Raw genomic sequence first — 12061 nt, 5'->3', positions numbered from 1 at the left:
CCTCGAATCTGGTAAATCAGGCCGATTGATCTCGGTTCTTGTAGCCACACTTCTGAATTGATAGAAGAAAACACTATTTGTAATGCCAGCAATCACTTTACTCTCCGTATTTTATATTACAAAGCTTTCTAGGTCTCCTGCCTTCACTTTTCTTCGCGCCGTTTTCAGAACAACTTCTTTTTTTTGTCACCCGCTGGTGCCACAGATTCGTCCTCCTGTCAGCCACACCACCAGTGCTGCCATCTATTTTGCTTTATAATCTATTTACATATTTGATATGAATCGGTGTAGAAACAGAGTTCGCTAACACATTATTATTTACAAAATTATTTACATTGTTATTTAGAACCAAATTGATTATTCCAGGTAGATGATAACTACCCAGAGGATCGTCGTGGACTGACCAAGTACAAAGAGGAGCCAACGATGGAGAAACTATGGCTAGATCCAACGCATTAGGACGCCAAGTCATTGAGCCCACAGTAGTGGGCGTGCCATCATTTAAAAGTACCAGAAAATTATCATCGACAACATCTAACACAGTACGACCACGTGATGAAGTAGAACAACAACCCCATGACGTGTGATGAGCATTAAAGTCTCCTGCGATTATCATGGGTTCGGGTATAGATTTAATTAAATTTTCAAATTTTGTTTTTTCAAAAACTGGGTTGCAATTTGTAGGGCTATAAAAGCTTACTATACTAATTTGTTTACTATTAACAGATATTTGTATACAAATATTTTGAAGAGAGTCATCAAAAAATGTGTTAATTTTGTTATATGCAATACTATTATGTATCAGAATACATACACCATTATGTTTGTTACCACAATCATTACGCTCTATGTTAAACCCAGGGACCTTTAGCCTCAGATGAGGCTTTAACCAGGTTTCGCAAATGATCGCAATATCTATATGTTCTTGATATAAAAAGTTTGTAAATTCGTGCCTATTGTGGAGTATACTCTGAGCGTTCCAATGTACGATTTTGAGAGCGTTCATTATGCTTTAGATTGAGCGTTCCCTCTTATCGTACCTTGGAACGCTGCACGTATTGTTTCTGTATTTATAGGCGATTCGTTTTTATTAGCTACTAGCTTTATGATCACTTGCGTGATCATATTTAAAAATGATTGAGATTTTAGCATATTTTCTAAGTAGGTTTCGGCTGTCCTAGCCGCTAGTTGGGGGAAAGACTTTTCATTAAATAGATCAGCATAGGCTGCAGTTCGGGATTTGATTTTGTTTTCTTCTATTTTGGTTTTTTTAATAGGACAAGACGCGGAAATTGCAATATGTTTACCTTTGCAGTTGGCGCAAACTGGATTTTGTTTGTCGGCGCCACAGGCCTTATAATTGTGATTTTCGGAACAGATAGAGCAAACCTCATTATTTTTGCAAAATTTAGCAATATGTCCGAACTGTTGGCACTTTAAGCATTGCTTAACTGGAGGGACATATTGCGTCACCTCGTGTCTCCATGAGTCCAGGTACACGTACTCAGGCAGCTGGGTAGAGGCAAACGTTACTGCGACAGTCTGCGTGGGAATATACGCGACCTCGCCCCCATCTGCCCTCACCCTGCGCATGAATCGCCGCACCTGGATGACGTTTCGTGAGCTGCCGATCATTGCGAATATATTTTTGTTAGATAAACCAACTGGGACAGATTTTACGACTCCAGTAACTTCTGTGTCTGCTGCGGGGATTGAGGCGTTAAGCCCCAATTCGTCTAGGAATTTATTATGACCTAAAAACGTGTTGGCATTGTTTGACAAATCGAATGTTATAGCCACTTTATACTTATTCATAGGCCTCAGATGTAGCACTCCCGATATGGCGTATTTTCTTATGGCCTGGGACAAGTTTACTTTATCGCCATCCGAAAACGGCTTGTCGGCGCATTGGTGTGTGAGGAACACAACGAAGTCTCGCCTCTGTGAATTTTCTGGATATTTACGAGAATAATTTGTTACCTTGTACGGCCTGTACTTATCTACATCGTTTTCATAATCGGAGTCCTCGGCGGAGGACCCTCTGTCTTCAGCACCTTCTTTTTTTTTCCGTTTTTTAGATTTCTCCCGTCCCATTATAGCTTATGTAATATTTACACACTTATCCGTAAGTATGTACAGATATTTACACCTAAAAACAATATATACAGAATTATTAATAATTATAAATATTTTTTTTTTGGAATTCGCGCCTTTCCCTCTCGAAGGTTCCCGCCTTTTTTTTTTTTTGTGTGTACTGTAGTGCGATTTATCTTGTCTATTATCATTAATTTCTTTCTATTGAACATTCTTGGTCTGTAATTTTATATCTACCATAGCAAATTAAATTTATTTATATTTTATCAAATTGAGGTTCAAATTATCAAGAACAAAAACTATATTCGCTTTTAATTTAATAGAAAATTATGACTATTTGACTTCAATGCGAAAAGACTTAAGCCTAGCTCACACACTCACACACAGTGGATATGATCTATGAATGTGAAATGTGAGTGTGTGAGCTAGGCATGATTGGTTGGTGTTGATAGTATAAATTCCATAGATTACCTTTACGACAAAATATGACATTTTACTTTTGACAGTTGGTACCGTTGGTACTAAAAGAAATTAAAGAAAAATTAATTATAGATAAAGGCGTCATCTTTAACCCCAATGTAAGGGTAAATTTTAAATAAAGGAACTGGCAGCACTAAGGAGTTTTAGGCGAATTGGACATATTTTTTTTTTAAATCTTTTTTGTTCATATACATAAGTATAGTTATAACATAATTATCATACATCATTTATTATGTATAACTTTAAATACCTTATCTACAATCACGCATATACTTATAATATACAACAAGTGATGTTTTCTATTCAGTGTTAGTCATTTAAAAACTATTTTTACCGTTGTGTCAAAAAAACCTTATGTAGATATATAGGATTAACGTAGTAATTTAAGCATGCTGCTGCTTAAGTAGCATAGTACAAAAAAGCAACCTGAGATATAGGAAAAATTCGTGTCTACATTCCTGTCCAGCAGTGGTGTAGGGGTTATAGCACGCAGCACGGATTACTGAGAACCTGGGTTCGATTCCCAGTGCTGGTCTCTTTTTCTGGTTTTTCTGTGCATCCATGTCTCAGTTTGTATTTTCGAATAAATAAATTATTCCAAGGTTCATAAATTTTGCTACTTTAGGATCCCACTGAATAATAAAACTCATTTGATGACGAGATTGCGCTGAGTTTATCACGTTGGTCGGCGTCCTTACTCGGCTTACCGCAGCACAATGCTGAGCCAGCGCCTGTTCTTCAGTGCATCACATGGCTTCTCATTTATGTGTCTGATCTGTTTAATTGTTACTTTAATTTATGTTTTTATTTGCTATAGTTTTTATTTAAGTACCTATTCAGGCATAATTTTAAGTGCTGAATTGTTAGTTTTATTACTCTTTAGTTACTAAGCCATGTCTTTGTTTTGAAGAATAAAGATTATATCTATCTATCTATGCAAATTTTCATGCCAATCGGTTCAGTAGTCGGTCGGTAAGACGAGAAAGTGGAACAAACAAACAAGCAAAATCACTTTCGTGTTAATACAGTATTTAAGGATTATTTCAGTGATTCGGAATTATGATTATACTTCTTATCAAATACTAGTCTAAATACTATTGTAATACTTATAGTTAGGTAAGATTTAAAACGGTATGAGAAACGTTTTCGAACGTCCAATAATAGGCTTAAAAAGCAATGTGAGAAAAGGTGCACCTGTTTTATAAAATCAATCCATGCTGTAAGTAGTGTGCTGAAATATGACGTAGGCACAATTTTATTCAACTATTATATCTGATTGTTCACACGTGGGTTGTTTTGGAACTGAGGAATATCCTCTACCAAAAAGTTTTGCATCTTCTAAAGTTTCTGGAAGCTTAGCGTTCAATGTTTCTGGAAGTAGTAATGAAGTAATAATTCCAACAAAAGATACTGCAGTCAAAATAACACTTGGTAACCTAGAGTCGACACGCCGTCCCTGAAAACAAATTAAAGAAAGTAGGTATTTAATGGCACGCTGTTATTTTATTTTATGTAGATGTCATTTTAAGAAACGATAATAACAGGCCTAGCCAGGACATGCATGCTTCTATTTGTGCGAGAGGTTAGTGGTCAACTGAGTAAATAATTTTATAAAAATCTTACGAGGTATAAAATATAAGGGGCAACAGCTGCGCCTCCACTTGATAACACATTTCCTAATGACATTCCAGATTGTCTCAGGCATGTCGGATAAAGCTCCATATTTAACAAATTAATAGTATAATATATGATGGTTACAAGTAACCGGCTAGTAAAAGACAACGTAGTTCCAATCCAGTGGCACCTAATCCATCCATTTGTACCTACAACAAATCAAAAATATTCGCGTCTATAAACTTGATGTAGTTGTTTGAAAACAAATGCATGCAACTAGTTAAAACTTACTATATTCTCTAAAAATTACTATTATCCATATTAAAGTTGACATTGTAAACGATCCAGCCATTGTACGGCGGCGCCCAATGTTTTGAGCTAGCCAGGCACCAACAAAAAACCCTGGCAGTTCGGCTATCGTCTGCCAGGCGGTTTCAAGAAACGGATTGCCATCTGATTTCTCACCAGAACTCATCAGAAGTGTTGTGTATGCTACGGTAACACACAAACTGTAATTAAAACAAAACGTATAAATAAAGCTCTATAGGTAACTACAAATAAAAAAGCAACATCTCAATTGTGCGATGGACTAAGCGACCAATAGGTACTCACGATATTATTAACTGCAAAATAGTATTCATTGCCAACGTAAAGCTAGAAAAAAGAGCAAAAATGCCAAGTGACTGAATTTGTCCATCTGATGGCATTATTTTGATATCTTTAACAGTTTCATCGCTTAACTTTGTTTTATTGACTACGGCTATGCGTTTTAGCTGTTTAATACACTCGTCTGGTTTGCCCGCAATCCAAAGCCATCGTGGAGATTCCAAAATACGCCTGGAAGAAAACGAAAAGTGATATTAAGCAAGTACCTACTTTATCAAAATATAAATTAGAGTAACTATGGTTAACTTTACAAGTTATATCTAATGTGTGTGATACTTGGAGAAACTTACCAAGAAAATATGAGAAACAATATTTGTGAAGCAGTGGTAACAATCATAAATAGTTTCCAGTCTCGTAGCCACCAGTATAATAACGGCATGATGCACATACCACAGCTCGACGACGCGTTCCGCAGAGTCGCAACACCGGCCCGTCGACCAGCGGATGATACTTCCATTGATATTACCAATGCACTTTGCACCACAAACCATGATGATAGACACGTGACTATACAACCACTTACAAATAAAATGAAGTTATGGCTACCAAGAATAGAAATAATTCTACCGAGTACAACTAAAGCCATGGAAAAGATGTACGTTAGACGACGACCATACCTGAAAATTGAAATTTTCCAGTTAGTATCGACTACCACTATTGCTAGTACAAATTTAGTACTAATATCTCATAAACAGTCCTTCTTGATAAATATTTTCATGACTTACACATCTCCAAACCATCCGAAAAATAATGATCCAGCTATTTCTCCGACTCTGCTGTACGCAAATACATTAGCAACATAGAGTTCATCATTACAAACCCAATCGTTGTCTGATGGGATTGATGATTCGTACCACGTGCTATCGTAATCATAATCATTACAATCTGTAAAAAAATAAAATGATTCCTCGATTTCATAGGCCTGATTAATAAAACTTGTTAAATTTTGCAATTAAGTTTACTTACATTCAGTATCGTTGTTCACTTCAGGGTTTACATAAATTAAACAGTCATCAAATTTTAACTGTCCTGTAATGTCTGCAGATCTGCGGAAAAATTACATAAATTGTAATTAAAAATGAGAAAATTTGTGTAGACGAATGGATGTTTCTTGTTCAATCATACAATAACGGTTTGACTGATTTCGATAAAATTTAACACGTAGAATAAATAAGTCAGATTACATATACTTAACCTGATAGTTTATAACCTGGATCAATACCGAAAATTATTTTTTACTCAGGAATATTTTGACTTTGTTCCTGCAAGATACCTAGCGATAAACAAATTCAACACAGACTATGTAGGTAGTGGACAACAGCTACTTGGTATAACATAAAAGTTAATCGAAAACAAGAAATACATAAAAACAACGTATAATAGTGCTCACCTGGGAATGAACTTTGTTTTCCACGCTAGTTCACTAATATTATCAGGTCTATTTGGAACCTTACATGTGTGTGGAATAACAACGAGAACCAATATTATGTTTAAATATGCCATAATCCAGAAAAATGGAAGTACGCAGTTGTAAATTACGTCGAACTTTTTTTGAAAAAATCCATTATCCCCAACTTCTAACAGTGCACGGTCATAAGCAGAATCCATGACTTTTTCTTCAAAAACGATGTAACCAGTTACAGTAACAAAAGATCTATTATAATAATAAGTGAAACATTACCTAATTCACAATGCCTTAAGATACGCATCTCGTTTAACAAACAAGTTAAGTATATTTGGACTGCCCTTATCACTTTTTACATAAGTAAGTAGAAATATCATTTGGACTCATTAAATTAAAAATTTACTCTACAACAAACGTTTCACAAGAAGACAATCTTAGTGATCATCATCATCATGTCAGCCGAAAGACGTCCACTGCTGGACATAGGCCTCCCCCAAGGCTCTCCATTCAGACCGGTTTTGTGCTTTCCGCATCCACCGCGATCCCGCGATCTTAACCAGTCGTCGCTCCATCTTGTTGGAGGTCTACCGACAGCTCGTCTCCCGGTCCGCGGACGCCATTCGAGAACCTTCCGACCCCATCGGCCATCAGTCCTGCGAGCAATGTGCCCCGCCCACTGCCACTTTAGTTTCGCAATTCTTCGGGCTATGTCGGTAACTTTAGTTCTACTGCGGATATCATCATTTCTAATTCTATCCCGCAGAGAAACCCCGAGCATAGCCCTCTCCATAGCCCTCTGAGTGACTTTGAGTTTTCTCATGAGGCCCATCGTTAGCGCCCACGTCTCAGATCCGTATGTCATCACTGGCAACACACACTGGTCAAAGACTTTTGACTTCAAACACTGCGGTAATTTGGACGAAAAGACACTGCGAAGCTTCCCGAACGCTGTCCAATCTTAGTAGATGTGGGAAAAGTTACAGCCGGTGAAATTACTGGCACTTGAGGTATCCCATCTTAGGCCTCTAGGTTGGCAACGTATCTGCAATACCCCTGGTGTTGCAGGTGTTTATGGGCGGTGGTGATCTCTTACCATCAGGAGACCCACTTGCTAGTTTGCCATCCAGTCGAATAAAAAAAAATCCCCCTGGTGTTGCAGGTGTCCAAGGGTGGTGATGATCTCTTACCATCAGGAGACCCACTTGCTCGTTTTCCATCCAGTCGAACAAAAAAATAAAAGACCGATATGTAAGCAGGTCCTACTTTATGGCCCTTTATTAATAAGTGGCATAAAAAAGATGGCTGATATTTTGATGTGCATTGCATACGTAGTATTTTAATTTCATTATAGAAAAACCCTGAATTAAGTGCGGGATTAGCCTTGTAAGCTTATCAATAATAGGGGCCTAATAACTAGCATACATAATAATATTAAAATACCTTGGAACGAGTCGTGGCGTCAGTCAAGCAATACCAAAGAGCCATAATTTAAGAGTTTTGGCTTTCGTACGATCGCAAAGTAAAATACAGTTATAGCATTCCGGCCGCGCGTCCGCGTTAGGCATTCGTTTGGGATATTGCTTGCTGTCTTTATCACTCGTGACATAAGCGCTCGCAGCCGTCCCCCCCATGCCTTCCGCAACGACGTCCGTAATTTATATCGAGATAGCTGTAGGCTTTTTAAGATTTGGGCGGTTGAATTTTAGGTTTCGTTGTCCTCATATTATACGAAAAGTATAGCACAGAAATCAATGAATCCTGTGGGTTTATTGATTTTTGTAAAAATGCTTTATTAGTCTGTAATTCTCGTGCAAAGTTGACATCTTTTTTTTGTCGACTTTTGAGCTCTTGTAATTCTAATATTACACATTTATATGAAAATCTGAAAAACCACAGGCATAGATAATTACGTCTAGTCCATACTTACAAAATTTCATCTATTTCTGTTGCCTAGTTTTCAAATGAGACCGGGACTACGTTTGTATGGAGAATGGAACGAAGAGACTTCTCTTAAAGGCGGTACTTCGCCTGAGCTATAAGGACGGAGCAATTGGTATACATATTTTGTAAAAATAATTGTCGTATAAATTGCAAAGAAAGTGGCTGACTTAAGTATACAGTTCATAGCATAATGATAATGAAATAAATAAAGTGTTTAGTAGGTATGCCACATTTTTCAGTATCAGTTGTACACGTGTAAACAAAGTCATAACTTATCTAAATGGTGCTTAAGCTAGTAAATACTGCAGAACTTTATTTATTTATTTTTCTCTGTTTTCCATTTTATCTTTTGTTTGTTCTTAAGAATATAATACATGATTATAAATACTGAACTAATATATGTACTTATATACCATCGACACAGAAAACGCTATGTACACAGGTATGATAGTTGGTTTGCTTTTAAATTCATTTCATTGCATTACCTAGGTACATACCACCAAAGGTACATGCCATATTTTTAAGGTTTCGTAGTAAAAAGGACAAAACTAACCATTATAGTTTCACCTTGTTCGTATGTGACAGGGTTTTTTCTCAAAAACTACAAGACGTAGGTATATTGATAGCAATAATAATAATAAATAATAATAAATATAATTGAAAACAATAGGTAAACATAGTGATTAATACGGTGTGGATTTGGCGAGCGCTTTATCAAAGTTGGCTTCATTGAGGTTTGTGGTTCATAAATTGCTTTATTAATTTTGCACAAAAACGAATAAACCACACAATCAGACAGTCACTATATTATACTATCGAAGCTTTTATAAAACATCATTAAAATCGCAAACTTAAAGGTAAATATTCAAACGACATAGCTACCCGTTGCTAGGCGACTCGGACCCCCTTTAATTTGTTTTTATTTTATTTTTAGTATTTGTTGTTATAGCGGCCACAGTAATACATAATCTGTGAAAATTTCAAGTGTCCAACTTTTACGGCTTCAGAGATAGAGCTTTGTGACAGACGGACGGACAGACAGACAGACAAACAGACAGACAGAGACAGACAGACAGCGGATTCTCAGTAATAGGGTCCCGTTTGGCACCCTTTGGGGCTTAAAAAAGCATTATAACTAACTATAACATTAATACTAGTAAATTTCTCTAAAGAAACATGAATATAGCCGCTACTATCTTAACAAGCCTCACGATGGCTGGCTTGTTGTGTAGTACCTCGTCAGGCAATTTTCTACTTTACAGGCCTCGACAGTAATGTGCTAACCCCAAATGCTTCATTTTCTGATTAACGTAGTCTGTCATTTATATTACAATGCACGTGCTCGAAAAGTGCCTCTTGACGTGGGTCAACATATCCATAGAATAGTACATTGTGTCTTAAGGGCGGTAAATAAGGAATTACGAACGAGAGTCTATTAGAAGCCCGAAGTCGAAGACTGAGGGCTTTAATGAGTCGATGTTCGTAATTCTAGTACCGCCCGTGCGACATACCTACAATGTTTTTCATCACATTTGCAAGTAAAATTTTATATTTGTAAAAGAAAAAATATAATTGTTCCAAATATTGGCGATACCTTAGGCTGTGCTCTTGGCAGCGTCGCCCTCTACCTCCCTCGGCATGCGCCGCAACGTGCGTGTGCATGTGGTGGTCCATGTAGTCCTGCAGCAAGAGCGCGCGCAGCGCAGCGCATCAGTACGGGCACTGACTCATTTACCGACCTTGGGCTTCATGACAAGAAAATGTGTACGCGCAATGACTCATTTACCGACCACGGGTTTCATGACAAGCACATTAAGGTCGAGGGTTTTATTTGGGGGGTTGCAACCAAGGTAGCCTGCATGTTACGACACTGTTTACGAGCAAGTGTGATGAAAAATTAGTGATTCCTGCACGCATCCACAAGTGTGCAGAAAATTTGTATGAATTTTACTTTCCGGACTTGTGCGGTAAAGTAACTTTTTAAATTGCCAAATGATGTCCAAACTATTGTTAAAAAAATAAGTCTAAAGAGTCGTTATAGTTAGGCTTTGAACAAATAAGAAAACGTTTGATGCAACCAACTGAATATTTACTGATAAGATAATACAGATTAAACCCGACAGAAAAGAGAACATTTTTTTTTTTATGTAAACTCGTATTTTAATTCCGTCTAAAGTTATGAAAAAAGGAAATAAATTCTTGAGTCCAATTCGGACCGTGCGACGTCAAGCGCGCGCACTCGAAAGTTAACCAATGAGCTTCCAGTGCGCGCGCACGACGTAGCACGAACCAATCATGGTTACCCGTTCGCGCCTGTCATGAAACCCCGCCAAAGTAATGTTCATGAGTTCAGTCCGGTGAATTAATTTTTGATAAGTAAATTGAAATGAAGAGTTCAAATGATGAATTTATATCTGACTTTACGCCGCCTTTTGTCCTCCACGAAGCACATGTTGTCAGTGACAAACTCAATGCTGAAATACGTGAACAAATACATAAGTACCTAAGTTAATAAACATCGTAAATTGATAGAATAATCTACTTCTACACACATGGATATAATAAAATCTAGCGTTACTCTTATTCTTATTTATTTGCTTTTATCTATTAGAATTAGTGAACCAATTTTGAATTATTTACAGTTCCAAAGCTAAACAATCTCAGATTTACGGTAACTTTTTGTTAATAGCTGGTAGATTAGATACATAATATAAAAAATATACTTGATGATAATTAACTATTGCACGGATTTATTCACGGGTTGCACTGATATTTAGCATTATAGGAGCGTGCAGGAGATAAGGACTAGCCAATATTAAGTGTGGAAAATATCAAGCAACAAGGGCTAATAATTAATCATAAAAAATCACGATACTAAAACAAAGTCTCCTTTACCTATCATTATTAGGTAGCTGTAGCTGTTCTAATCTTCTGAGTCAATCTGAGTGTTATGAAAGTTGGTTTAATAAAGTGTATACGTTATCGATTTTGGTTTGGCGTGCATGTCGGTATGTATATGTACTGCCTGCTACTGTAGTAAAGGAGTATGGCAAATCAATGCACTGCCTCGATTTTTTTCCTTGCTTAATGCATTGTAAAACGTTGTATGAATACGTGTCGAAAGTAGGACATTCCAACTTGTGTCGGCTCAAAAAACTCGCTTCGCGCGTGTTTCAAGTCTCCGTCACTTGTTCGTTGGGAATTGCCTACTTTCCGCACTTGTATCATAAATAACTATTTAAGTAGGTTCTGTTAAAACTTAAAACTGTGTTGTTGTTGTGTTTTGTGTTTTATGTTAGGAAAAACATTTCTGTAAAACTTTTAATTAATTTGAAACTATTAGTGGGTATATTTAATATTCATCTAGCAACATTTTTTCTGGCGGTTGGTGTTGGTTTACTTGTTTGGTAGGTTGATGGACTCGGCTTCAGCAGGGCTACTACGAACTCGAAATTCGAAGTTCGTGTCGTGCGGTCTCTCGCTTTTGTATTAAATAGTGGAAGTGTCAGAGGACAACACGACACCAAATTCGAGTTTCGAGTTTCGTAGTAGCCAGCAGCTGGAGCTAGACCTTTATTTAGTAATCTGTGCTTGAGAGCAGTGTTGCCAATTTAGAGACTGCGCTAGAACGAACTACTTTTCTTAAGTCTTAGCGACTAAAAAACAGTTGACGACAAAAATAGTATAGTGACTTATCTGGCGACTTTTGAAATACAATTTTAACGGTTCTAGGACCAATAAAGGATAAATTTTTTGCCAACTCGACTACGAAGAATTATACAGTGCCAAGAGATCTAGATACAGAAGCGACAAACGCGCTTGCGCACCAAATTCAAACTTTATTTAATTAAAGCTCCATTT

At 37.0% G+C, this 12061-nt stretch overlaps 2 protein-coding genes across 2 annotated transcripts; both read right to left on the bottom strand.

The window, feature by feature from the left end:
• Positions 1-305: 305 nt before the first annotated feature.
• Positions 306-3791, bottom strand: LOC141444995 (uncharacterized). Its single transcript, XM_074110775.1, has 2 exons — positions 3769-3791; positions 306-2149 (listed from the first exon to the last, which is right to left on the bottom strand). Exon 2 carries the CDS (start codon positions 2092-2094, stop codon positions 1006-1008), a length of 1089 nt encoding a protein of 362 aa, XP_073966876.1. The 5' UTR covers positions 2095-2149; positions 3769-3791; the 3' UTR covers positions 306-1005.
• A 3-nt stretch (positions 3792-3794) lies between these two features.
• On the bottom strand, positions 3795-6515 carry LOC141444994 (organic cation transporter protein-like). Its single transcript, XM_074110774.1, has 8 exons — positions 6245-6515; positions 5821-5900; positions 5580-5739; positions 5145-5471; positions 4801-5025; positions 4480-4697; positions 4198-4397; positions 3795-4030 (listed from the first exon to the last, which is right to left on the bottom strand). The coding sequence occupies exons 1-8, from the start codon at positions 6460-6462 to the stop codon at positions 3830-3832; spliced, it is 1629 nt and encodes a 542-aa protein (XP_073966875.1). The 5' UTR covers positions 6463-6515; the 3' UTR covers positions 3795-3829.
• Positions 6516-12061: the final 5546 nt, after the last annotated feature.

Source organism: Choristoneura fumiferana, unplaced genomic scaffold (assembly GCF_025370935.1).
Source record: "Choristoneura fumiferana unplaced genomic scaffold, NRCan_CFum_1 Sck3bRy_129;HRSCAF=316_pilon, whole genome shotgun sequence".
NCBI classification, from domain to species: domain Eukaryota; kingdom Metazoa; phylum Arthropoda; class Insecta; order Lepidoptera; family Tortricidae; genus Choristoneura; species Choristoneura fumiferana.
The sequence above is the reverse complement of the archived record's forward strand: the minus strand, read 5'-3'. Positions and strand labels throughout refer to the sequence as shown.